The sequence below is a fragment of the Phragmites australis genome, chromosome 17, assembly GCF_958298935.1.
Source record: "Phragmites australis chromosome 17, lpPhrAust1.1, whole genome shotgun sequence".
NCBI lineage: Eukaryota > Viridiplantae > Streptophyta > Magnoliopsida > Poales > Poaceae > Phragmites > Phragmites australis.
In genome coordinates this window covers 28,586,425-28,612,768 of record NC_084937.1, presented here as the reverse complement: position 1 = coordinate 28,612,768, position 26,344 = coordinate 28,586,425, and the positions used below count along the sequence as shown (strand labels likewise).

At 44.8% G+C, this 26,344-nt stretch overlaps 5 protein-coding genes and 1 pseudogene across 6 annotated transcripts; 3 read left to right on the top strand and 3 right to left on the bottom strand.

The window, feature by feature from the left end:
* Positions 1 to 429: 429 nt before the first annotated feature.
* On the top strand, positions 430 to 4,123 carry LOC133897344 (mitochondrial phosphate carrier protein 1, mitochondrial). Its single transcript, XM_062338045.1, has 6 exons — positions 430 to 667; positions 1,064 to 1,413; positions 1,538 to 1,581; positions 2,020 to 2,234; positions 2,323 to 2,447; positions 3,136 to 4,123. The coding sequence occupies exons 1-6, from the start codon at positions 485 to 487 to the stop codon at positions 3,182 to 3,184; spliced, it is 966 nt and encodes a 321-aa protein (XP_062194029.1). The 5' UTR covers positions 430 to 484; the 3' UTR covers positions 3,185 to 4,123.
* On the bottom strand, positions 3,773 to 6,709 carry LOC133897343 (protein PLASTID MOVEMENT IMPAIRED 1). The gene has a single exon (XM_062338043.1). The coding sequence runs from the start codon at positions 6,602 to 6,604 to the stop codon at positions 3,992 to 3,994; it is 2,613 nt and encodes an 870-aa protein (XP_062194027.1). The 5' UTR covers positions 6,605 to 6,709; the 3' UTR covers positions 3,773 to 3,991.
* A 425-nt stretch (positions 6,710 to 7,134) lies between these two features.
* On the bottom strand, positions 7,135 to 9,850 carry LOC133897346 (uncharacterized; annotated as a pseudogene).
* Positions 9,851 to 9,854: 4 nt separating this feature from the next.
* On the top strand, positions 9,855 to 11,217 carry LOC133897345 (uncharacterized). The gene has a single exon (XM_062338046.1). It carries the CDS (start codon positions 10,100 to 10,102, stop codon positions 10,844 to 10,846), a length of 747 nt encoding a protein of 248 aa, XP_062194030.1. The 5' UTR covers positions 9,855 to 10,099; the 3' UTR covers positions 10,847 to 11,217.
* Positions 11,218 to 15,253: 4,036 nt separating this feature from the next.
* LOC133897093 (nudix hydrolase 23, chloroplastic-like) lies at positions 15,254 to 18,554 on the top strand. Of its 2 annotated transcripts, none has more exons than XM_062337666.1 (7): positions 15,254 to 15,453; positions 16,274 to 16,405; positions 16,674 to 16,750; positions 17,203 to 17,338; positions 17,437 to 17,577; positions 17,674 to 17,732; positions 18,113 to 18,554. In XM_062337666.1, exons 1-7 carry the CDS (start codon positions 15,391 to 15,393, stop codon positions 18,171 to 18,173), a joined length of 669 nt encoding a protein of 222 aa, XP_062193650.1. In that variant the 5' UTR covers positions 15,254 to 15,390; the 3' UTR covers positions 18,174 to 18,554. The 2 variants fall into 2 exon arrangements, with proteins under 2 accessions (XP_062193650.1, XP_062193651.1); XM_062337667.1 differs by having other exon boundaries at positions 15,374 to 15,453; positions 16,243 to 16,405.
* Positions 18,555 to 19,070: 516 nt separating this feature from the next.
* LOC133897092 (UTP--glucose-1-phosphate uridylyltransferase-like) lies at positions 19,071 to 25,005 on the bottom strand. Its single transcript, XM_062337664.1, has 21 exons — positions 24,821 to 25,005; positions 24,673 to 24,720; positions 24,488 to 24,579; positions 24,278 to 24,368; positions 22,903 to 22,963; positions 22,738 to 22,815; positions 22,591 to 22,641; positions 22,416 to 22,489; positions 22,149 to 22,221; positions 21,367 to 21,424; positions 21,221 to 21,267; positions 21,081 to 21,146; positions 20,836 to 20,868; positions 20,669 to 20,721; positions 20,524 to 20,599; positions 20,337 to 20,393; positions 20,158 to 20,241; positions 19,980 to 20,078; positions 19,686 to 19,790; positions 19,402 to 19,473; positions 19,071 to 19,312 (listed from the first exon to the last, which is right to left on the bottom strand). Exons 1-21 carry the CDS (start codon positions 24,892 to 24,894, stop codon positions 19,286 to 19,288), a joined length of 1,419 nt encoding a protein of 472 aa, XP_062193648.1. The 5' UTR covers positions 24,895 to 25,005; the 3' UTR covers positions 19,071 to 19,285.
* Between the last annotated feature and the right edge of the window lie 1,339 nt (positions 25,006 to 26,344).

Sequence of the window (26,344 nt, the reverse complement as noted above, 5' to 3'; positions counted from 1 at the left end):
TCGTTACCGACTCCAAGGACCTATTTTACTAATGAAAATAAATGAAAAAATTAAGAAGAAAATTAGCGGATAATCACTTGCTCATTTTTCGGATCTCATATGAAATCAAACTACAGTATCGCTTCCGACTATTTATTTGGTGATACTCTTATAACACATCTATGTCTTTATATCTTGAATTGTGTTTAATATTAACGTATCTAATATTTATATTTTTGTTGCAACGTGTGGCACTTAGCTAGTAGTATATATAGGGTAATAAAGCCCATTTCTATAGCAATTGCGGTACAGCCCATCTGTGGCCACCGCACGGCCCGGGAAGCTTAACACGCTGACTGACATGCGGGCCACCCAGCTAGGGTTTTCGCTTCGATTTGACAAGTCAGCCGTTCAACGCTCAAAAGGGCAAGCAGAAGGCACACGCGGCCCCGCTACGTGGTCCATTTCCAGTCCAGTCTCCAACAACGCCGGAGGCACGCAACGAATGGGCGCGCGTGGGGGAGAGGCGGAGGCCGCCGTGAGGGCGGGGAGGAGCGGAGCGGCGGCGCCGGGGATGAGGGTGTTCTCGCCCGAGTACTACGCGCTGTGCGCCGGCGGCGGGATGCTGGCCGCCGGCGCCACCCACCTCGCCATAACCCCGCTCGACGTCCTCAAGGTCAACATGCAGGTGAGGGCGGCCTGCTTGGCCGGGGCTCGAGTTGCAATCTTGCAGCACCTTGTTTGGCTTCGGCCCGCGGGGCGGTGCTCTCAGGCAGTTCGTTCCTGTGTTTGTGCTGCAGTAGTAATTTCCCGATGCTCTGCGTCCTGGGATCTTCTAGCCTGTGTGCTTCAACGCTGAGCGTGATACGCTAGGTTATGCGCTGAATTTACTGCTGAAAAGCTCCTGTGGTGAATCCTATCTTACCACATTTGAGTATCAAGAACCAGATAAAAGAGGAAGAAATAAAAGTAGCATGCTTGGCTTTAAAATTCACCTTTTTTTTCGGAGCAACATCACTAATTCAGATATGATCCGTAAATTTTCCTTCGTATCATTAATTATTTTCCTTTCTTTGTTTGCCAGGTGAATCCCGTGAAGTATAACAGTATATTTTCAGGACTGAACGTTCTTGTGAAAGAAGAGGGGCCTTCATCGCTTTGGAGAGGCTGGGGAGGCAAATTTTTTGGCTATGGTGTTCAGGGTGGCTGCAAGTTTGGTCTTTACGAGTATTTCAAGAAGAGATACTCTGATGTGCTAGTAGACAGGAACAAGAGCACCATATACTTTCTTAGCAGTGCCTCTGCTCAAATCATAGCTGATGTTGCCCTCTGCCCATTTGAATCGGTGAAAGTCCAGGTGCAGACACAACCCATGTTTGCAAAAGGCTTGGTCGATGGCTTTCCAAGGGTGTATGCCACTGAAGGCCTGTCTGGGTAAGCTACCATGAATAATGGATATGGTGATTCTTAGCCGTAATTGATGCATTCTTTGTATTTTTCAAAATATGAACCTTGGTCTACTGTCCTGAGTAAAGTATATTTCTTGTTTTCTTTGCAGCTTTTACAGGGGGCTTTTACCACTTTGGGGACGGAATCTTCCATGTAATTTAACCCCCTCCCCCCTGTTTATCAAATCTAATTAATACAGGATCTAAGCAAAAAAAAATTCCAGAAATGGTTTCATATATGTAGTGTAAGAATTAGTAGAAACTTGCTTGACTTCACTGATTTTTGTCAGAGAATTAAATTTCTTACCCTGTTATTAAGTGTAAGAGGCAACCAGTATTGCATTAATATATTTACTGTCAAACTTCTGTCTTATGGAGATCATGATGTTTCTGCTCAGGGAACTAGAAACTTTTAGATCAGCATCAGCAAGCAGTCTCTGCTTCCAACATTTTAAAAGTTCCCTCTATGCAATATTTGAATCTTTTCCCATTCCATTACTGTGTCAGTTCATTAATGCATCTTCTGGTTTCAAAATGTTAATCTTCTTATCTTTCAGGTTTGTCTTATTTATCATGCTTTCTTCTTCTGTAGTTTCTATGCTTATGTTTTCAACATTTGAGCATACCGTGGATTTCCTATATCAGAAAGTTATTCAAAAGAAAAGGGAGGATTGCTCAACAGTCCAGCAGCTTGGTGCTACTTGTCTGGCTGGTTACATCTCTGGTGCTGTTGGTACCATTGTTTCAAATCCTGCAGACAATATTGTCTCATCTCTGTACAACAAAAAAGCTGAAAATATCATACATGTAAGGATATAGTTGTAATTTTCGACCCTAGGAGATCATTTCCGTCAAGTTTCACCATTGATCTAATGATCACATCTTATTCTTTCAGGCTGTGAAAAGCATTGGACTTCGTAATTTGTTCACGAGAAGCCTGCCCATTCGGATCACCCTTGTTGGACCTGTCATAACCATGCAGTGGTTCTTCTATGATACAATCAAGATACTGACTGGATTGTAAGTGTGCAGTTTCCCTGATTGCTCAAGGGTATTGTTTCATATACTGAATTAACATGGTTTGAAAATATTGATAGCTTTTAATGTACAAACTGGATTTTCAATGCTGATCTATTTCATGGAGTGTATCAAGCTTGACATGATGACATCTTACTATGCAAATACAGGCATATGTCAAAAAAATTGGTACAGTATGAAGCAATAAAAAAGATGAACTGTGTTGAGATGATGAAAATGATTGCAATGTAATTTCCAACTGCAAGCAGATGTTGTCTGATTTCTTTACATGAATACCATGTTTCACCAGTGTGTTTAGCTATGTATTGATAGTGATGACAAAAAAATCCCTATTGCCATATAAATTTGATGCTAAACTTGTTCTGATTTCTGAAGGATCCTTTTTATGAAAGTTGTGAGCGAAGTTTTAATTATCTACATCCAGACACCATGTGTATCTATGTATTAACATCCAGAACTCTGTTGTCTTTATGTACCTGGCACTTTAATAGTACTAGTACTGTTTTGGCTCTTGAACGGCGTTTTGAGCTATATTATTACTTAAACCAATGAGCCCATGTCCATTTATGTTAAAATTGACATGAAGACTTATATGTCATGTTGTATTTGCATGGATTCCTGATAAATTTCTGTGCTAGTTTCGTGACTACTGTAAATCTGCTTATTTCAGGCCAACGAGTGGAGGGCTCCCCCGTGAACTGGAAGAAGTTAACATATAATCTGACCAATTTCAGATAGGTTTCTTGATACATTTTTTGGTATCATTTGGGCAAGTACCTGTCCACGGTTCTGACTATATGGGAAGAGTAAATTTTGGTAGTTTTAGGGAACTACCAACTGACCCAAGTACATCACGTCCAATATTTCTGCAACTACATATGAAAATTTTCTGCCTTGCCTTGTATGTTTTTCCTTATCTTAAGCAACAATAAACTTCAGCCCCCCTCCAGGTACAAGCGGACAGCGTTGTAGCCGGTTGGTTCTTCACCAGCGTATTCAGGATGCTTTTGTTCTAGGCTTCTAGCTCCATTTCAAAAACTGTTGTATAAGGAAAGTATGCACTTCTAATGTAAGCACGTGGCCTTGTACTGTAAATAATTTTGTGAAGGACAAAACTCTGAAGCTTAATTTCTGTGTTATGTTGCTGCTCTTGATTTTCTTTTCAATCAAACTGTTGACATATCTTGAAGGGATTCAACTTAGGTGGTAGCTGTGTAACTTATGTGTTTTCAGCTGCAATGGCAACAGCTTCCTTAACTTTCCACACTATTTTTGCAATCGTTGAACTAATCCTTTTGTTCAGTTACTGCATCAACAATGTTCTTGATCCATTGCATAGATTCTTACAATATTCTCAAACAAAAGGTAAACAGAACATAACAAATATGTACCTGATGCCTAGACAGGGTCTTATTACAATCGCAGTGCGCATGAAATTATTTTCAATCTGGAAATTCAAAATTATGCAAATTACACGCTATCTGAAACCTGGAACATGATATCTGCAGCCAGGTTCACCGCAGCTACTACTGGGAGATCTTCACATCCGGGTTGCGCATTGGCTTGAGCCACATGTCAGCCATCACCCTCGACGACATGCTCCACAGCGCCTCATGCCCTGCCTTCGCTGCCGCGGCAGGCCGGCTCTTCCTGCCGGCCTTGCCCAGCCCGTAGGCGACAAGCCAGTGCATCGCCGTGAGCCGCTGCTTCTCGCCGTCCCACACGTTGCGCCGGTCGGCCGACTTCAGCCGCAAGCCCCCGAGGTGCATATTCGCCACCTTGAACCTCGGCTCGTCGTCCCCGGCGCCGCCGCCGGCTCGTGTGGCCTGGATGATCACGACCGACGGCGCGCCGACCACCTCGTAACGGCGCAAGGGATCCCTCAGCTGCACCACTACAAGCAAGGTGACCGCGTCCGCCCCGACGCAGGCGCTGGCCCACTCCTCCGGTGGCACGGCGGTGTCCAGCAGATGCCCGACCCCCAGCTTCTCGGTAACCGGCGACACCTCGAACGGGGCCTGCTCGTCGGCCATGTCGGCCTGGATCTTGAGCGCTTCGATGGTCATTGTCTCTATCTTCTGCAGTGTGAACGCCAGGATCTCGTCGACGGTCACCGGCGCTTCCTGGGCGTTCCAAATGCCGGTGGCGATCCTGTCCTGGCGCCCATAGCTCATCGCCGCGGACATTGTCCGGAGAAACGAAACGGACTGAGCCGCGCTGGAGCTCGCCACGAGCTCCTTGCTCCGTGCGGTGATGATCGCCGACGCCATGCCCTCGAAGGCGATCTGCTCGGCCGTCTTGCCGACCACATCATCCATGGCAATGAGCGCGCCCAACTTTGCGCACAGAGCCTCGGACCCGCCGGCGCACAGGCGTTGAAACACCTCGGCGCCGCCGGCGGGAAGTTTCTGGTCCCGGAGAATGAACGGCTTGGACAGCTGCATGGCGAGCTTGGGGAGCTCCTTCCTCTCCACCGGGATGTCGAACGGGTTCATGGCGGCCAGGTAGCCGCCGTCCCGGGTCTGCACGATGGGGCCGAGCCCCTTGCCGAGGTCGGAGATGTAGCACGACACGTCGGCGCCGGAACCAGGCTTGGCGCCTGACTTGAGCGAGGACACCTGAGGAGCCGGTGACCGGGCGGTCGCGTCCTTTTCCTCTCCTTGTTCCAGCAGCAGCAAGAACTCTCTTGTCACTTCCTCCTCGTCGGCCTCCAGCCCCGCCACCTCCTCCTCCTGTGGCGCCTCCTCCGACTTGGCGGCCGCGTCCGTCACGTCACCGAGCATCATATTCTCGAGGGCCTTGATCTGGTTGGTGATCGCCTCGAGCTCATTGAGGCGCCATGTGTGCGCGCTGTCGTGCACCACCTCCTTGACCACCTCGTCACCGGCGGCGGACGAAGCCTCTTCCTCTCCCACCTTCTCTCCCTCCTTGGTTTCGGCATCTTCCTTCGGTTCATCCTTCTCTTCTTGCTCCTCCACGCCCTTGTCGACGACGTCGAACTCCGGGAACTCCGAGTCATCGGCTTTTGTTTCCTCTGGCTCGCGCTCCGGCTCTTTCTGCTGCTCCTGCTTGACCTCCACCACTGGGCTGGGCTCGTCGAGCTTGAAGTCGTCAATGCCCTGCAAGTCCGGAGACGGCGCGCCCTTCGAAGACGTTAGCAACGGCTCCAAGCGCGTCACTTTCGGGCTCGCGATGCTGAACGACGACTTGCTATGCTTCCGAGCAAACAAGGAGGAGGACGAAGAGGAACTAGTCTTGCCTCCAACAGCTGGTTGGCTGTACAACCCGACGCCTCCGTCCTCCATGATCTGGAACGCCAGCTTGACGACGAGCTCGCCTCCCTTTGCCTTACCGGCAAGCGGGAACGCCATGTCCCATTGCCGGACGCGCTCTCCTTGCTGGCTCTTTTCCGTGGACTCCTTCACGAGAAGGCTCAAGTCCACGGCGCTCCGGCCGAAGTCGAGCTCCGGCGCGTCCACGGCGACCGCCGATATGAGGAACGGCCGGGGCTCGAACCTGAGCGGCTTGCCCGTGGCGCCGCCGCCGCTGCAGTAGAGGTGGCACCGGACGAAGATCATCTCCTCGAAGTAGGCCGCGCCCTGCTGCACGCGCGATGGCATGGTCCGCACGGCGCCGTCGCGCGTCTCCTTCTTGCGCACGGCCACGGCGAGGCGCAGCCCGTTCATGGACGGCGGCAGGCCCTGCGTGGTCACCACCTCCACGGAGAAGAGGCAGCCCATCCGCTGCATGCCGATGTGCGACAGCGCGCGAATCGGCTTCCAGCTCCATATCCCCTTCTTCTCCCCGGCCACGGCCGGCGCCGTGGTCACCGCGGCGAAGCTCTGGCTCTTGGACGGCGCCGCCACGCCTACGAGACCCGGCCCCGCGTCATCGTCATCACCATCGTTCTCGTTCTTGTCCAGCTTAGGCCTCGACCGGAACGGCGACATGGACAAGCGGCGGGAGAGCGGGCGCGCCGCGGCCCGGACGGCGTCGGAGCCATCGGCATTGCCGTCGCCGGCGGAGCGAGGGAGCGCGAGGGAGGTGGTGCGGCGGTTGGTGTGCGCTTGGTAGAGGTTGTGGCTGAGCGCGTCGAGCTCCTGGAGGATTTGGTCGTTGGACTTGCCGTCCTCAGCCATGGCGTTGCATCAGTGCTCGACCTCACCTGCAGCCAGCTAGCTAAGCTCGTCAAGCTAAGAAGCAAGTGAAGGTCGCAGAGTGGATAAGAGAGGGAGAGGAGGAGACGGTGAAGTGTATGGTGCGGGACGAGAGGGAGGACGTTGACGGCGCCATGGCTGGTGACAGTTTTGGAGGGATTTGGAAGGAACGGATGGAGGAGAGGTGACGGACAGCGGAGTTCATCGGGCACACACACAGCCACACAGGTTCTAGCTGATACTTATGTGGCAGTCTATGTGGCACCCTGGATAAACAGACGTGGTCACTAATATGATCATCGGCAGGACAAGACAATCATGCAATCCAATTGTAAGTTATCATATTATTACAAAAAAAATGCGCGTGTTCGAGTCAAAATCATACTTTTATCTGGCCTTTTTTGACCCAGGGAAGTGTAGAGTCCATGCTAGATGGAATGCATGTGCAGCTCTGAAACTGAAGAAATAACAACCAGAAAAGTGACAGTAAAAGACCAACACAAGGATAACTTCAGTACATGTGTTTATTCTTCATTTTGTCAAAAGCTTTTGATACATGATATATATGAAAACGCTTGTTTGAATGAACATACAAGGTTGATACGAAATCACAAAGTGAAACAATTACAGCCCATATGCCAACTACCGTTTGGGATTTTCCTGCTCTTCCTGGTTGCCTTCGCTGCTTGTTCCTGCAAATCCCCGTCTCTCATCGGCGGATGCAGTTATGACGGGTATCCAGATGTCAGCAGTGTTGCTCAGAAGAGACTTCACCTCCGGACCTGAGGCCATGGCAGATGATTCATCTTGTCAACATTATCAAGCCGCGCTGATAGTTTGTCCAGCTCTGCAGCTATTTCTAGCTAAAGAAGGTGTTGAACATAAGGTAATGGGACAATAAGGTTAATGGTGAAGGGAACAATTACACATCACAAGAGTATTTGCACTTACCTCATCAAGATGCTTAGGAGCCTGGTCAGGTACCTTAGTGACTTGTAATTCTAGTGCTTCAATCTTAGCGCGCAACTCTACTTCTCCCTGGTTGCTCATTGACTCCACCTACATTTTTTTGAATCAAATACCCATTTTTTAATAAGTACGATCCAAGCATCAAGTACAAGTGTTTCTGTCAATCTATTACCATGACTACGAAATATGAAATAGAAAAATAAAAGCATGCATAACTGCACATAACTAGGGCCAATTTGCCAAACATAATGATGCAAAAATTCTGGCATGTCACTTGTAGCAAAATAATACCGCAAAAACACAAATATACTAGAGTGTAGCTCTGTATGCAATTGAATGGAAGTACATTGCAAAACAAACAAACTGCCCATCATCATAGGAATACATTTGGATGATAAAAACGCAGTGAATCCAATCTGGCATTTCTCACAAACTGTTATGAGAGCATTTAACTAGCCTTCAGACCCAACTCTCTACTTTGTGCATGGGGCCAGCGTCGGTGAGATTTTTACTACAACCAGCTCTCGTCACAAATGTATTCCTATTGGGCAGATATCATGTTCCAGGTTATTGGGCAAACCGGCAAAACTGCTGGCAGAGGTCCCTAGTTGTTTTCAGCCAGATTGCCTTTAGCCACAGAAGGCAAAACTGCAGATATTATTAAATCAGGGCTACGCTCCTTATTGGGCAAACCGGCAAAACTGCTGGCAGAGGTCCCTAGTTGTTTTCAGCCAGACTGCCTTTAGCCACAGAAGGCCAAAATCAACTCAGCTGGCTCTACCTGGCCTTTGCGGACACAAGCGAAACAGCAAACCATAGTTCTGATCATCCCTATTTTGTCTAGTGACACCACAAACAAAATATGATTATTGCCTTATTGTGAAAGGAAGGGTATGTTTCTTAGGAATTGCAGCGAGTTGAGGTAGTTTCGCCACCGTGTGGCTTGTTCAGGTGGGTGCAAATCACTTGTACGAAATGCAGATTGGCTTACCAGTAAGCCAATAACCATCGAGTTAAACTGCATGTTGTGATGATAGCAGCAAGGGCAAATCAGTGGGACAATCACCATAAACAGCATCGGGGTTCGCATTTTGAACAGACGAAGATGCCATTAACAGTTTACCAGGTTACTTACAAAAATGCCTAACCCAAGCTAGCATGCTCTTCCAGCTGCAGAGTACAGCTGCTAGCCTGCTACCTACTGCCACAGCTAATCAGGTTTACTGAGCTCCACGATATACCGCAACTCCCCCGAGAGAGCCACAGATCATGAATGAGCATTTAAAAATGACATGAGTTTCAACTCAAACCTGGAAAAATTCTAAAATATCTCAGAGAGCTAAACATATTCAACTAAAGGAGCTTGTCGAAAAGCTTAAGCTTCTTTTTACATGTTTCTCTTTGCAAAAACAGCTAAAACATATTCGATTAGTTGTTGTCTTACATTTTTAGATGGACAGTTATTTCTCGATCCTTAACAGCTTAACGTGAATACACTTTGCCACACCTTAGTGCATTAATTTTAGAAAGAGAAAAAAATGGATAGTTACTATCTTCATCTCAAAATAGATAGGTTTAGCCTTTCTACAATATTCAAAATGCATGACATTCTATGATTTTAAGATAACTTTAGCCTAAATTTTTTAATCTTACTCTTTCATTAAGTAATTTTTGTCACAATATAAATCTCAGTTCTCACATAATAAATGGTATTAAAAAGGGTAAGGTGATTATTTTATCATTCGCGTTAATACTTAGTGCGTCAATTCGCACTCCAAGATGTTATTGCTTCGTAGAACTAGAAATACACCACTTGTCTTTCCGTCTCATCCATAAAGTAAAGAATAATCGCACCAGCAATGCAATAAAAAAATATTTGCATATGTAATTTGGACATCATAAAAATATAACATAGAACAAATCGCACTAAGTTAAACGACAATCTTGTTTCTTTTCGAACACACAATGGATAACGGACTCGATTCTTTTTTTTTATCGGTGGATCACCGACTCTTGGTACCAATACTATGTGCCAAAAACTAAAATAAATAAACAGAAATTCAGGAGGAGAGAAAAAGAAGAAGCCGTGACAGCGTGTACCTTTTGCAGGTTGCTTCGAAGCGCACGCACCCAACCCGAAGGCTGTCCACCCGCGACACGCAACCCTCCCCGCTCGATCGCATCCGTCCGTACCCCGCGGCACCCGCGATCCAGCCGTCCGCCCCCCGGCCACCTCTCTTTATATACCCCCTTCCTAGACTAGGCGGTCCCTACTCCCTATTCCCTCTGCCTCTCTCTCCTCGTCGTCTTCTTCCTTCCTCTGCTCCCCCACCCCAATTCGGATCAAACGAATTCGTTAAATAATCTCTAAAAACACACGGTGAACGGGATCCAAGAGATTAAAACGAAACGTTCCGGTTCCCGTGATTAGGGCTCGGAGCTAGTCGTGTGATTTTTGGGGTCGTGATTTAGGGTTTCGGATTTTGAGGATTGGTTCCGAATCAGACCATGAATGAGCAGATGTTGCGGCCTCCGCCGCAGCTGCCGTACCTGATGTGGGCGGCGGCGGCGCCCCCGCCGGCGATGGAGCCTCCGGTGGGGTTCGTCGGGGGGAAGCCGGCGTGGAAGCGGGCTGCGCGGCCGGGGTGGAAGCGCAAGGCCCCGCCGCCGGCGGGCGCGAGGTGGGGGGGCTCGGCGGCCCCGCGCAACACGACGTCGTTCCTGATCCGGGCGAAGCGGGCGGGGGGCGTGGCGTCGCTGGTGTCGCCGTGCCCCGTGACGCCGGCGGTGCTGCCGACGCCGCGGCTGTCGCCGGCGCGGGAGGTGCTGGTGGAGATGGCCAAGGAGGCGTGGGGCGTCGACGGGTACGGTTCCATGAAGGGCCTCATCCGCCTCCGCTCCCAGGCCGCCGCCGCCGACGTCGGGGGCGCTGCTGGCGGGGACTCGGGCTCGGGCGCGAGCGACGTGGAGGAGCACGTCGAGGTGGAGCGCCGCCTGGACCACGACCTCAGCCGCTTCGAGATGGTCCAGCCCCCGGCCGCGGCCGCCTTCGACGACGAGGACGACGAAGCGCGCGCGGCAAGGCTAGAGGAGGAGAACCTGACCCTCCGTGAGCGCCTCTTCCTGATGGAGCGCGACATGGCCGACCTCCGCCGCCGGCTCCTCGCCGTCGAGGAGGTCTGCCGGGACCGTCACCGCGACGAGGCGGTGCCCTCGGAAAGCGTGGCCGACCTCGACGTCGCCATGGACGACTGAAGCATAGCTACCTGACCTGGCCAGGCCAACTCGGCTGTACATACGGTTTCCATTTCCCTGTGCAGATGTCGCTGTGAAGAGTAGGCAGAAGCAGCAGCAGCAGCATAGCTTAGATTCACTCCTCGTTGCATCTTGTTAGTTTGTTGTCTTGTAGCTTGATTTCATATCATGCCGCATCATGTTAGAATCAGTCAGTCCAGTCAGTCCGTGGATGACGATGAAATGTGCAAGCAGGCAGAGGCAGGAACGCAAGATCCTGGTGTCCCGCGCTCCTGCTGCGCTTGTAGTCTTGTAGATCTACCACCAACCACTGCTCACCTGTAATCTGTTGTTCGTCGTCAAATCGTGATTCAGACATGTTCTTTCTTTCATCGAATCATCGGTGCGATGCTATCCTGTGATTCAGACATGTAACCATTTGGTGATGCCGAACCGGAGGATCGGATTGATGGAATCATAAAATCTTTTAGGTGTTGCTGTTGGGTCGTGAATTCAATGCCGGCGGTGGGTTGCTCTCGTCTTGGATTGGGCCGGGGTGGGCGACTCCGAGGCCGAGGAGAATCGGGAGAAAGCTGTGCCAAACAGTGCATAGCGTCGGGGAAAGCCCTCCAATTTTCCTTTCTTCACGTCTCGGAATTTTCATTTAAAGGAAAGCCTTTGAATATATTCTCTCTCTCTAAGCTCCGCCCTTTATATTTGGCGCGAAGATTCTATTCTCGCCGGCCGCGGACTACAAGGAGCACCGTTCCCAAACTCTAGTCATGGTCAGAACATAGCCTTGACAACTTGCGTTTCCTAAACGAGCTGACCAAGGAGACAAGGCAAATAGTAAGTACAGTACTATGGTAGTAGAAGGGCACAAAGTGTGACCCAAACAAATGGTAGCAGTAGCAAGCAGCGCAGATCACAGCGTACCCAACAACGACTCAGCTATTATGTCGAAACAGCGGGCTGCACCTCATCTCTTCGGATAGAGATCACTCGTCACAAAACCGCATGGCGTAGGCCGTAGGGCCCCTGAGTAGCGGCCTCTCGACGTGCATCAGGATTCAGGAATGGCACTAATATGTACTGCAAAAATAGCAAATGTATTTCTTTCAAACTTGGTCCTCTAAGATGAATTTTATCTGAAGTTTTCTTACAAAATATATTATTTCTTTCAAACTTGGTCCTCTAAGATGAAAACTCTGAGGTACCTCAGAGAAAAATTGACCCTACGGCCTATTCCCCCCCCCCCCCCCCCCCCTTCATTTCAGAGAGTGAGAACGAGACTTGAGAATGGGAATTGATTATATAGACTACACAGGAATGAGAATACATGTTACCACAAGTACTAGGGGTGAGGTGACAATGTTAGTGATAGATGTGAAGTACAGAGTTGACCTTCCGACTCCTTACCTTTTGTTCATCTAAACAATGGGCCTTCCTTGTTGTCGCCAAGGGCAAATTTAGAAAGATTAGCATCTTATTCTCAATCTCTCGTTATTTTGTGGAGTTGCAAGTTCAGTGCCACACCCACCTGTCGAGAAAATTAACTGTCTTAACTGGGCGCACCAAGATCTATACCTGGCTGCCTGCCGCAGATGCAGCAGTCTCTCCCTTTCCACCTTCCAGGTTTGGTGCTAGAACATGTGCGAGAAACAACCTGTCCTTCTGAATCTTGTTCTGTTCTATATTGTGGTGTTGGTGTAACTTGGATAAAACTGAAAAAATGAGTCCCTTATTAACTCATTCAGACTTGATACGATGGGAGAGGTTTGGGTTAGAGTTACGAAGTTTTATTTCCAACTGAAGCAGACAAAACACTATTGTCATGTAACTTGCTTCAATCCTTCTCTCTCATCCAAAACCAAGTAGCCATAACAGGCAGTAGCTCTAAAATCCAAATCGATACTGTATTAGCAGGTCAAGGTTGCTTTTGTGGTGCTCCTACGTAGGATTGGAGCTGTGGATATAGAACGTCAAAAGGATCGGTGATATTTTAAAAGAAGGTGAATTAGGATATTTAAAAGTATTTTAATTTAAAAACAACACAGGATAAAATTATATCACTTTCTATCTATATGTAGTCTAGTTTTATATAGTGTGTCTATTCCACCGATCAAATCGCTTGTAACCTACCTAAGAAATTAAATTGCAAGAATGTAAATACGGAAACGTAAATAAGGTAAAGAGAACAAACTCGGCACACGTGATTTTTCTTGTGGTATCGATGACATGAATGTCATCCCTAGTCCACGTTAAAGCTCCACAAATGATATGTTCCCGATCGGTATCCGGTCATGACTCGTAAGCCACTAAATCACAAAGACAAAGTCTCCATCCGGATGAGCTACCAAGCTAAGGTCTCACTACTAGCCTTTCTTCCAGTTTCTTTACCATCGTGATCACTTCAGAGCTTGAGCCACCAAAGGAAGTGTCTCTGCGTCCCCGCATGATCGTCTTGTCGTCACTTCACACCAAGTCGGAGGGTAAACAAGCTTGTCAGAAACTCATCAAGACTCCAAGGTGTCGATGTACCACTTAGTATAAGGTTAGATCACTCATTGATCCACTCTCTAGGCATCAATCACCTAGCAACACTCTCTTTATACCTATAAGCACTAAACACTCTATAATCTTATGCTTAATTGTCTTAAATAATCACTTTAAATACTTTGGTGGCTTGGATGTCTTCTCAGGTGTACATGAAACTTCTCTAGACTCTAACATCTTCAAATGGCCGAGTGGGTAGGTATTTATAGCATCAAACTCGCGCACTAACTGTTAACCCGACGACTTAGAAAAGTTGTTACCACCGAATGATCCGATGAGAACAATAGTACTAACACCGGATCATCTGATGAGTACACTCTCACAAACTAGCTATTAGAACCCAACTCAAACCTCTGTGAACACTAGACACACCAGTGTATACTTCATTTTCATTATCGGACTATCCGATGAGTTATCCTGAGCCATCGAGCATTTCCTTCTTTTCTATGTAAATTGTTTCGATGTATGCATCCGGTGTGCATCACTTCATTACCGGACTATTCAGTGAGTTGACTTCAGCCAACCGAGCTAATGCAATCATTTCTGGAAATAATGTTCCGGTGTGCACAACCTTCATCACTGACCCATCCGATGCCTTAAACTTCGTTATGCTTCTTTGCACTGTTCATTGTTTGGTGCATTGCCCTGTGTTCATTCCATTCACATCGGACTATCTGGTGAGTTGAACCTTTGATCTTCAGCGGCTGCATCTTTCTTTGATAATAATGCTCCGGTGCATTCATACTTCTCAGCACCGGATTATCTGGTGAGTTGAGTCTTTTCTTTTTTTCTCTGAAAATACTAACATAGATTTTTAATAAAAAGATTAAAAAAAATTACGAGCTGCTAAGTTGCTCCAGGGAAGCAAAAATACTTCAGCTCAACCAAATGGCAATGCACATAAAACTGCTTTGCAATGAACATAATGAGTGGATTGGTGAAAGGAAGGAGATATTGGTACCTTAAAATATAGGTAACTCCGTTTCTCCGATTTTCTTTACTGTATCATTGTCACATTACCAGATGCCTGCATCGAAAATAATATTACCTACCCTTCAGCACCAATCTGCCGCTAACAGAGAAACCAGTTGCTTTCAACAAAACAGTATTGCAACTAGCATAAACCGTCATCAATACTCCCAGACCTATGCTACTGTAGCAGTGAGCTGGGTATGTATTTTTAATGTTTGCACCGAAGAATTGGTTTGTACTGAAATTTTCCCATAAGTATATATATACATATATATATGTATATACATATGTATATATACATATATGTATACATACATATGTAATTTTCTTTTTCAAGAAATTCTAGAAAATATCGAAATGAATATTAGTTATATTAATAAATCAGCTGAAAAAATCTAAAAGGCAAAGAAAAATATCTAAAACTCAAAAAAAATATGAAACAAAATTTTTTAGTTAATATTACTTTCACCTACATGTTAAAACTATATGCATGCATAAAAGTACTATTATTTTATCTATAATTAATTAAATGTGTTTAACATTAATAATTTTATAAATAAATATTGAAATATACAAAATATATGAACCTAATTTTTTTAATCTTCTTCTATCGTGCTCTATACAGAAAAATAAAAAATAGACGCAGCGTAGGCGCGCTAACCAGACTTAAACCTATCAAAGAACTCATTGCTACAAAGGCAACCAAGACATGATTTTTGTAGGGGAATAACCAAGACATGATTACACGGCGGACAAGCGAAATTGCAACATGAAGAATGAGAAAGAAGTCAAAAGTATGAACAACAAAAAAAAAAAGCGCAGAACATATAGACTGGATATAAATTGATTCTCAATTGACCCTTAATTATTATTCTTCATTCTACCTTCATAAATAACTTATTGTACAGCAGATGCATGACCACAAGAAATAAAGAAGAAAACTTGAGATCTGCATTCTGCAGCCGCCCGCCCCCTCCTCCACCGACGCCGCCGACGCTCGCCCGCCCCCCCCCCCCCCTACCCACCCGCCGATACGCATGGCGGCCTCGTCATGCTCCAACGCCAGCTCCCCCGCCCCGTCGCCGCCGCCTCCTCCCGTGGTGAGCCCCGTCCCCGTGCCACTCACTCTATCCGTCTCGTACCTGTGCTGCGATTAGGCTGCTAGGCTGCCTAGCTGAGATGCTCGCTGTTGCGCCCTGAAATTGCTGCCGTGTCGAGCCATCTAGGGCGTTGACTCGACTCCAGTGGCCGTGCCGTTTGCCAAAGGGGGAGGAAGGGCTTCCCGTGCAGCACGAAACCATAATCTGCTCACGCTCTGCTTAGTAAAATCGCAGTCTTCTCTACTGCACCACAGTCATATACCCGGTGTGTATTGCGATTTGCGTCAGCTCTCCCAAGCAGGCGTCATATATTAGACTCGCAAGCGAGTGAGCGAGAGTACTCTGCACAAGGTCTTTGATACTGCCTTTGCATGCGCAGTCTGGTGGCAAATCAGCTACTAGTATTTGTTGAATCAAATTCAAATGTAACAGGGGATGCTCATGCTCTGTTCCGTAAAATCGCAGTGTTCTGCACCGTGCTAAGTCATCAAACCTCTGTGTATGCGTATGTTGTGGCATCCGGAGCGCAGAACAGTTATTGTGTCAGTTCTCCTAAACAGCATAACTTCAACATGATAGAAATTATTTGGAGTGCGAGGGAGTGTGCGAAAGTACTCTGCATAAGGATAAAGTTTGCGATGCTGCCTTGCCTTGCATGCCCTGGCTGGCTATTTTTGTGGGAAATCAGCTAGTATTTGTTGAATCAAATGTTGTAGCGGATGGCAATGCTGAATTGTTCCTTTCCTGATATCATTATACACATTGCCTTAGCTGTTGTCTTGAACACAGGTTGTTGAATACATGTTGCACCCTTCTGCAGGTGCACACGTCAAAGATCCGCTTTTGCCCTTCTTGTGGAAGCCAGACGAAATTGGCCATACCAGATGGGGATGAGAAGATGAGGGCTATTTGTTCTTCTTGTGGAAGAGTTCACTATGAAAACCCGAAAATGGTATATACTGAACACAAAACAAAAAGGAACAGATCATGCATTTTGATTTTAGAACTAAGCCACTGCATATTACGTGATTCATATAGCTCACAATCTACTCCCAAGTCCCAACTGCTTCTGATCAGCACTTGCTTTTCTTCATGTCTTCATTACACTATTGTTGATTGTTGAAACAAGGAAGTAAAAAAACGGCAAACATGACATTTAATATGCGTAATATGTTTTATTTATCATTTTCTGCCTTTAATAATATGTATCATCTGGATAGGTTGTTGGTTGCCTTGTGGAGCATGATAATAAGGTCCTCCTCTGCAGAAGAAAGATCGAACCGGCTTATGGCCTTTGGTAAGTCGCCTTTGATGACTCCCTCCGATTATTTTTGTGGTTTTATCCTGTGCTACACTAGAGAACGACATAGCAGTACTATGATTTGATATTCTCATGCAAGAATTTTGTGAAGTATGTACAACCGATATGGAATACACTGACCAAAACTGTTTGCGTGCACTGTTTTACAGTGTGAAGCCTATTATAATGTTTCTTATTCATTGCTGCTATTTTGTTCTTCTGGAAAGGAACGATTCTTTTACAAACCACAAAGCTTTTGCTGATAGGACTCTGCCTTTTCTTGTTCTTTTAATGCTGTACTACTTATTACCATTTCCAAGTTCTTTATGCCACACTTTTTCCTACTTCTGTGCAAAGCATGGACAAATGCACTGTTTTATTGAAGAAATGCAGCAAACATTTTGCTGCTGTCCTCCATTCTAATCAAGGTTACATTAACTGTTTAACAGGACTCTTCCTGCTGGTTATTTGGAGGTGGGGGAATCTGCAGCAGAAGGAGCCTCCAGGGAAACATTGGAAGAAGCATGTGCAGATGTAGAGATAATCTCACCTTTTGCTCAGTTAGATATTCCGCTGATTGGCCAAGTGAGTGAGAAGTGGCATAACCAGAAAGTTATGCTTTACTCCATAATCCATACACCACTAAGTTGATTTTTCTTGTGTATTATGATGAGATGCAGTAGATTTACATTATTTTCCGAGCAAGATTGAAGACCCCCAACTTCTCACCTGGACCTGAGTCGCTAGAATGTGGACTTTTTGCTCTGGAAGAGATACCATTTGATTCTCTAGCATTTTCTTCAATCATCGTCACCTTGAGGATGGTATCCCTCCCTCCCATTCTCCATCTGTTTGCGCCATATTTGCTCGTGCCTTTTTGACATCATAAACTGTATCATGTTTATGCTAATTGCTTGCAGTATATTGAAGATGTGAAGACTGGAAACATCAAATTCCACTATTGCACTATAAACAAAAGGTACAGCTTTACTTCGTTGTAGCCATTGGTCATTGCCATGGTAGACAACTCTGATGACTTTTACGACTTCCAAAGTTTGCTGAACCCAAGAACCTCGCTCTAGCTTCCTCTTCACTCTATTCATATTTGACTGCAATCTTACAACGGTACTCACCCATTCAGCTTTTAAGTTGTAGCCTTCATGCTCTCAGCTGTTATCGAATCCTTGAAGTATCTGGTGACATTAAATTAGTATGTAAATGAACAATCTTGCTGCATCGTGAAGCATACTTTTGCATATTTTTTGAGCATATTGTTGCATTTGTTTTATTCATGGATGAACATATCGTTGCCCTTGGTTGCATTCGTACCATAACTTGTTTGTGCTACTATATTTGCAGGCTAGGAGCGAGTCCTTCAGATCTTTGCTGTTTTGACATTGATAACCATTTAGCTGTGTGAGGTTGGGAAGGTTCTAAACCTTTCTTTGTTGATGAGATTGACTGCGGCATACAACTGTCATAATCCACCAACACAGCACATCACATTGACTATCAATTCAACTGGTCTTGAGTGTTGAACCTGCATCGGAGCCTTGTATGGCATCGCAACGCAGATTGGAACAGAACTAAGAAGGTGCTGGAATTGTAAATGCTTCAGTTCCTTCAAGTTTGTTTTAGCCTTCTAGGAGATTCTGCATTTCTATTTCGTGGGAGGACAACTGTGTAATTGTGGAAAATCTCAGGTGTGGAATTGCGTTTCTGTATGCGATGGCTGTGACACTGAACGGGCGTCTGGCGTTGTAATATCGTGCCGTCTAAATCCCGCGAGTTGTTTTCTACAGTATCTTGCTGCAATTATAAAGTGAGTGTTGCAACCTCGGTGATATAAAATTGCAATCCCAACTGAACTCATAGAAGGCCTGCTAAAATGGCTTAATGATACCGTGTCATTTCAGAAACGTCTCCCGTTTCTCAAAGGAGTCGAAAAGAGGTGAGATAGCGTATCATTGTACGGTCTAGGTTCAGACGCAACATTTTTTTGTTGGGGCCGTGGCGGTGTGCGAGCGCTGATGCAAGAGCAGCAGCGAAAGGAAACGGTAGTGCTGGTCTACCCTACAATGGAGATCTCTCTACACTAGGATCAACAGCCCATCTCACCTGGCAGGTGCACAGAAGATGAGAAACACAGGTCTTGGCGCTGAGCAGTGTCTCCTGCCAGGCTGCCATTAACCACGCCGAGGACTCGGATTCCTTGCTCTTGTCAAGCCAAAAAAAATACCCTGCGAATGTGACCGCTCTGTGCGCGACGCAATGACCAGCAATGGAAGACTGACTATTCAGCAAGACAACATAGACGTTGCGCAAACTATGGTAGTATCATTCGATCAAAATATACGTCCCTGGCACAAAACAGAAGTACAGATGCACCAAGCTGATTACAATTATTCTGTAACAAGAGCCTCACAGTGTAATGCACATGACAGTTGCAAAAGATAAAACTCAGTGGAAGTGATTAGGGCGGTTCCTGTGACACGTCCTTGGAAAAACTAACCGGTGCCGGGTAAGCATCGCTCAAAGATCCTCGGGGCCATTGACATCCTGGAGTGAGCAAAAGCCATGCGTCAGACCGTGCACCAAATCACATAGTAGCAACTGGGAATTTCAGATTGCTGGGACGAGACTCGTACCTTGTTCTCAAGCACAACTCCATCTGGAATCTCCAACTTCACTCCAGACTTGGCAGTGATGGTCACCTTGCCCTGCAGATAGCACCAACTATGATTCAGGCACTTTTCAGTAACACAACGGCCACAATTCTCAAGAAGGGGCTAGTATGGGGTAGAATAAGCAGGTACACGCACAGAATAAACAGAGACAATTGACAATTTAGCATCAGGTCAATTTACAGGTCATAGAGTAAAGCACCAGAGATAGACCAAGAAGAATAGCCGTCCGATCACTACAAATTTACCTTGAGTGTAATTCCAGAGCCGAACCAAACGTCACCAGAAACCTTCAAGCTGTCAAGATCGACAATGCTGGGGATAGATTTGAACCGAGCCAGGAAATTGGCAACCTATATACCAATAGAAAAGCCAAATTGGATAAGCTATGGCTGAAACCCAGTTCTCTGATCAATGATTTCATCAATAACCATTCTCAATACTCTTTTTTAAAGGAATAGAAGGACCATTCTCTATACTCTTAACTGATGAAACTCTAGTGTTAGAAATGCCTTCATTATTTTGAAAATGAACTGCTTTACCTTCTTGAACTCGGGGCCAAGCTCAATAGAAGGGTTAGATGGGTTCGCTCTGGCTGGGTTGCGGATGACAAAGCCATCAACCAAGGTGTAAAGATCAGACTGTGGAGCAAAAATGAGCTTAGCAGCAGGCTTATTATGATATTAAACCAACCAAACATTGAGATGGTTTCAAAAATACCTGCACGAGCGACAAATCAGATGTAGCCTTCACTGGGAGAAACCTTGAGCGGGGAACATTAATTCCAATTGCTCTGTCGAAGAACTAATTAAAGATAAGAAAAGCATTAGTGCATGTATTCAAGGTAAACAAACAAAATGGAGGACATAGGCATCATATGATGAAAGTTGTTTGCATACCCGAATAGCTGCCCCAGCTGCAGTTTCTAGTTGCAGGACTTTCACGCCATCAACTTCCTGTAAATGCCAACTACTTAGAAGAACTCAACATTCTTAATAGCATCCGATAAAGAGTCGGATTGAGATGCTCCTATATCAATGCTATGTACAAGAGCATATAATAAAAAAATTCAGACAGATGAAATACCTTGGGGTTTGGAATAATTTCCATCTTAAGTGCCTCAGCTTCTACAAGTCTCTTGATAGCTTTAAGGTTCACCCACCTGTTGCAAAAAACTGTTAGCGGGAAGCAATTTTTTCTTAATTAAAGGAAGGCAGGTCAGGTTATATACAAATTGTTAGTGTTGAATATCTTGAACTTCTCGATTGACTTGAATTCATTCACCTGGACAGAGACAAATAAAAGAGATGAAGATAAGGTTGTGTTAGCTCCTACCCAAAACTGATGAAAACATGGAAAAGAATAATAAGCTAAATTCATGCAGAAACGGCAACATACATGCTCATCAGGTACTTGGGCAATCTCCAAAAGCTGCATAAACATAATACAAAGAATCAGCATCACCTTAATGTCTCATATGCTAGAATCAACAGGGAATAAGCATGATGGTCTGTTTCAAATAAAATTGCAACCTCCAAGTTTAATCAAAGCCTTTCTTTGATGTTAAAACCAGCAACAAGCGTGAGAACTAAGCAGCAGTATACCAAGTAATATTCAAGTTGAACAACAAACAAGCAGTGCACCTGAACTCTTCCTTCGTAAGAGATGAGTGTACCGCCTTTAACATCAGCCAGTGTTTTTGGAGTAACCTAGAATAAATAAAGTACTTAAATTTATGTTGCACAAATCCAACTGAAATACAGAACAAGATATTCTCGTATACCTCCATGCAGTACTCATTCTGGTTATTGATCAGGTGATTTAGGATCTCTGTGCTGGTTAAGGATTCAATTTATGATTCAAAGCACATGGCGATATTAAGTATTAAAGTAAGGAAATTGCACGAGCTTGATCATCTTGTTTGGATACTGATGTCAACTATAGCACCCAAGTTGTCTGAATTTGCAACAAAGACATACTCCTTGCCCTGGGATAAGGTTGGGAAATAAATAAGCAAAGGGATATGCAATAAAGAAACGAGAAAGATGTTAAGTCAAAGCTTTCCATGTGATATTTCAGTTTTTTATTGGTCCCTAAAAAAGGTTGTTGAAGTTGCATAGTTCTTCGTTTCTTAGGAAATGAGAAACACACTCAAACATTAGATTGCCTTTAGAATCAATACTACTGTTATTTTGAGCGAAAACTGGAAACCCTCTTTACCAAAAAAAAAAAAAAAAAAAAAAAAACCTCGAACAATGTAGGAGGAACTAGGTGGCATCATAAATAAGAAGAAATAGGCACCCAAATTCGCGTCGAAGAGGACTCGAACCAAGGTGGTCTAAGAGTACATCAACACCCTCAACCAACTGAGCTAGACTCATTGGAAACCCTCTTTACATAGGAAGCATTCAAGTGTCCAACATTGGAACATGATCTATAAATAAAGCATAACAATAGTACATTATAAATTAATAGATTTTTTTCTTTTGATCAAAAAAATAGGTAACCTTCCGTAATGTATAAGACATGATATGAATAGAGCATAAGAATATGTGGGCACATTTATTGATATTTAAATTTAAGTGAAATCTAACCCTAACAAAGTTAATATTCTGGAAATCATAGACTACAGAACAGTTTTTTAACCACTTATGACTCATGCTAAGTTACTAATCAGATACCAAGACAAAAGTAATGCAATTTTCGCTTACCTGAGCCAATAAGACGTCAAGTTTCCCGCTGTTGTTCAAAGAGGGGAACACATCACCATGGCCTGGAGGATACCTTCACATCCAAAAAATCACAACAAACTGATCAGATATGAGGGCATTGAATCATCCAAATAAATTATAAATGGTGTATGGTTCAAACTATAAATACAGCCTTCAGTATAAATTAGCCATGGAGCAAGGTGAGATTTCATTGGGAGTAGGCACTAAAAGAATATTGCAACTTTAGAATAATTAAGAAAATCTAACCAGCCATCCTTCCCGGTTTTCCCTTTACTTGGAAGGGGCAAAAAGTCCTCAGTAACAATGCGAGGATACTGGCTCTGTAGAAGAGAAAATGCAATTCTATCAGCTAACACTGCTTATCATGCAAAAATGCCACCTAATTCAAATAAATGAAGTATAACAGAAACAGGCTGTCAACCTGATTGAAAGTGTGAATTTCAATGTTGGAGTTGGAATACTTCTCAACAATCTTCAGGAAAAAGAAAAGGTAAGTAGCAAGGCATGTTAGTGCAAGTGCTAAGAAGTCATTGAATGTATGAAGACAGAAGCAAAGGGAAAATGGAACCTTCTGTGTGTCATCGTGAGTGTTGAAAGAGTTCATTAGAAGTAAAGGGACATTGCATCCATACTTCTTGTTCAGAGACTGCAGACAGGAGCAACTTATAAGGCACAGACCATCGCCCATCATATTCGGTCATTAAAGAAAATCGTCAGGATAAATTAAGAATACCTCAATTTGAATCACAATAAGGTCAAGGAATGTGAAGCCATTGCGAACTTCAATGACAGACCTGCAAGGCACAGAAATCTTAATTTTGCTATTTGCTTCAGGGGCTAATGTCTCAAAGATGAAGCAAGAGCTAACATTGCAGGCCTACAGCTAACATCTCAAAGATGAAGCAAGAGCTATATGATTTCTGGTCTGCTCAATATTTCCCCTCTGCATTAAACAGTTGCTAAACCAAACATGTTTTGCACTCGGCCAATCACAACATTGTTATTGATTGACAAAATTCTTCATTGATCCCCTTGGACAAAAAGTAAGAGAAGGATCATGCACAGTAGTGTGAAAACAATGAAGCTGTGTAAACAAATACAGAGCATTGGTGCCTAAGTGCAGCTAATACCTAATTGAAAAATTAAAGATGTTTCACTAGATTAAGTGAGTATATTTGACAGTTGTAGAGCACAGGGTCTAGCTCAACAATCAATGCTGTATATGCCAGGAAGCTTCATAACACCTAACTAACCAACAATTCAATTATAAATGTATTCAAGGCATCAATGGTTGAGCAGACAGAACACTACATAAGAAAATAATACAGCAGTGGCACATTATCAACTGGCCAGATAAACAAATTACCATACTACACCGAAATAATAACTATATCATGCAGGCAACATACATGCATAGCCAATAGCAAATTTTAGCCATTCATTTAATTCATATGGAAGCACAGAACGAGGTCTAAACCTATTGGAGCCACAACACAGTAAAAAGAAGACAAAAGTATGAGCATTTGAAAGCAACCACTAAAATGTTCCATTTCCATATTCTTCCGGATCACGGACATTGAGAGCTCCACAACTAGGGCCATCGAAAACAGCATCAATAAGAACAGGTCATCTATGCCATAAACCCAATATCAGTGATACATTATATATGACATTTGAGCAGGCACACTGAAATCCAAAGAACAACATCGATGCGGTATTTGTTTATTCATTTGTATGCATTAGAAAGACCAAGGTTTACCAAACCCACGGAACAACTACAAAACTAATGACCAGAAAACTAACGAACAATAACATAACCCAGAAACAGACAGCTAGAATATTCTTATTAGTGTTGTACCACGTCACAAAAACATGCGCAGGAAGATCAGCATCTAGTATGTTGTGTCGCTCAGCGCATGAATCTAACTAACGAATACAAGATCCACACATGTACAAGCTAATTAAACAGCAATACGGTCTCTCTGGTCTACCTTCGTAGTTCAACACTTGCCTCACATAAACGTAATGAACGAAGCTAGATACATGTTCCACATATCTGAGAACTGGTACAATTCAACCGGTCAAAAACAGAGGAGAGGTATGCTTACTTGGGTCCAGTGCAACCCATGGTCGTCCCGAGCCCTCCATTAAGCTTGAGCACAACGAGCTTGTCCAGCAGCTTCTTCGTCGCCTCAAGATCTGCATCACAGCAACATGATCCAATCAGTGTTCACACACAGTCACTAAAACGTCCCTGATCGGATCCACAACCACCAGACACATCTCAGATCAAATCGGAGCGGAGTGAGCGATCGTACCTTCGGAAGGCGGCGCGAGGGTGTCGTATGGCACCACCACCTCATCGGTCGGGGTCTGGATCTTGCTCCATTCGATCTGCTCCGCCTCCCCACTGCAAAAACGCCACCACAACCATCAAAACCCCCCGCGCAAGTGACAAATCGGTGGGGGCACAAAGCAGTCAAATGGAAGCTACGGGATCTACCTGAGGTAGCGCGACACGAGGCTGATGAACCCGGCCTTCTCGTTCTCGCTGCGCGGAAAAAACCACTAAAAAAATCAGCGAAAATGAGGGCGAAACACCGAGACGATCGTCCGGCGAAATCCGGCGGAGAGTGGAGCGGGAGACTCGCCTGATCTCGTCGAGCTTGGCGACCTCGGCGCGAAGCGTCTCGAGCTTCTCGTCGACCGACACGGCGGCGGCCATCGTTGGGATTCGCGAGGCTTGGAAGGGGAAGGAAAGGACGGGAGGAGATGTCAGACGGGCGGAGGAGTGCGAGCGAGAGCGAGGCGGGATGTGCTGTGTGTGAGGGAGCAGAAGCGCGGTTTCTCTTATAGCGCCCGCGGGTCCCGTCACGGCCGTGACGGAATGTGCGGGGGATGTGCGGGCGCGGGATGACGGCGTTTGATACGTGGCGCGAGGGGGCTGCGTGCTCCGTCGGCGTCGGGATCGGGCAATTAAACAGCAGCGGCGCTGAGCTGGCGGTGGTGGCGACGGACAGCGTGTCATTAGGATGCGTGCTTAGGTCAGCTCCAATGTCTGAGATAGCTGCTATATCATATTTTACAAACCCAAAGGTGAGAGAAGTGTGGAGGTGAAGATAACGGTTAGCTTTTATTTTACAGATGTGAATTTTTTTTTAAAGAGCTATCTTTTTATCTAGAGATAGCTCTAAACACAAATCAAGCACCACCTAACTAACTATATGAGAAATTGAGAATGACGAGACCCGTATAATTATTGAAAAATATGTTCTAATGGTCAGAGCTAGCAGCTAGCTCTAATCATTACAGCTGTCGTTATGATGTGTTATAATTAACTAAGATTATGCTATGCAGAGTTCTAACTTTCACTTCACATTAGATTTTGATATTATAAGTTAAAATAAAACAGTTTAAATTTCTATTTTTATATAAAATATGAATAAAATAGTTTACCCAAATACTATAAATATAATCACAACTCCAGTTCCAAAAATTATTATAGCTAGATAGCTAAAACTCTATCAAACATGTACTGACCAATCACTTTCGGCATCTAATCATCGTGAGTATGTAAGCTTTTCAGAGAAATATGTTATTTTTCAGTGGATGTACAAGTAAATTTGGTTTTCACTAACTGTATTATCGCGGGCCGTAGTCTGATCCTGTGTGCTGGTAGAGGAGCGTTGAACACTCGAGCCACACAAGTTGATGTCATATGAGATTAGGTACTTTAAGAAATGCATTAACATAAGTAACATCCTTTTCACAATAAATAAATAAATAAGCGCTTGTTATATATATAGTCGTGCACGAATATAAATATACACTGTAGGTCCGAATTCTTTAGAGGTAGAGAAATTCTACGGTCAAAATTTTACGTAGAGGCCCGAGTACGTGTGCACTAGTAAATCATGTTTGCAACTAATCTTCGTTGTTAGAAACTTAGTTTGATTATGCATACTACAAGCCTTTAAATCATCCCACGGCCAGGTTTTTGTAGCTCTGGTCGAGCCAGTTTCAAGTTCAGCCACACACATCATGTCATGCTATGATGATTAATTAGGTGTATCAATCTATTGCACAGTGGTTGCACGAAAAGCGCATGTTGCACCAAATTGATGTTCCATTCAAATCTAACATTTTTTGTTGTGTGTCGGTGCATGCAAAGAGTG

What these genes read in the sequence shown, in the direction of transcription:
- LOC133897093 (XM_062337666.1), top strand. Translation starts at nt 15,391, where the DNA reads ATGGCGGCCTCGTCATGCTCCAACGCCAGCTCCCCCGCCCCGTCGCCG. An exon ending in CGCCGCCGCCTCCTCCCGTG is followed by an intron (nt 15,454 to 16,273) that starts GTGAGCCCCGTC and finishes ACCCTTCTGCAG; the next exon opens with GTGCACACGTCAAAGATCCG. An exon ending in ACTATGAAAACCCGAAAATG is followed by an intron (nt 16,406 to 16,673) that starts GTATATACTGAA and finishes TCATCTGGATAG; the next exon opens with GTTGTTGGTTGCCTTGTGGA.
- LOC133897092 (XM_062337664.1), bottom strand. Translation starts at nt 24,894, where the DNA reads ATGGCCGCCGCCGTGTCGGTCGACGAGAAGCTCGAGACGCTTCGCGCC. An exon ending in AAATTATTCCAAACCCCAAG is followed by an intron (nt 20,394 to 20,523) that starts GTATTTCATCTG and finishes TGGCATTTACAG; the next exon opens with GAAGTTGATGGCGTGAAAGT. An exon ending in CTGATTTGTCGCTCGTGCAG is followed by an intron (nt 20,079 to 20,157) that starts GTATTTTTGAAA and finishes TTTGCTCCACAG; the next exon opens with TCTGATCTTTACACCTTGGT.
- LOC133897343 (XM_062338043.1), bottom strand. Translation starts at nt 6,604, where the DNA reads ATGGCTGAGGACGGCAAGTCCAACGACCAAATCCTCCAGGAGCTCGAC.
- LOC133897344 (XM_062338045.1), top strand. Translation starts at nt 485, where the DNA reads ATGGGCGCGCGTGGGGGAGAGGCGGAGGCCGCCGTGAGGGCGGGGAGG. An exon ending in TTGGGGACGGAATCTTCCAT is followed by an intron (nt 1,582 to 2,019) that starts GTAATTTAACCC and finishes CTTCTTCTGTAG; the next exon opens with TTTCTATGCTTATGTTTTCA. An exon ending in AAGCTGAAAATATCATACAT is followed by an intron (nt 2,235 to 2,322) that starts GTAAGGATATAG and finishes TTATTCTTTCAG; the next exon opens with GCTGTGAAAAGCATTGGACT.
- LOC133897345 (XM_062338046.1), top strand. Translation starts at nt 10,100, where the DNA reads ATGAATGAGCAGATGTTGCGGCCTCCGCCGCAGCTGCCGTACCTGATG.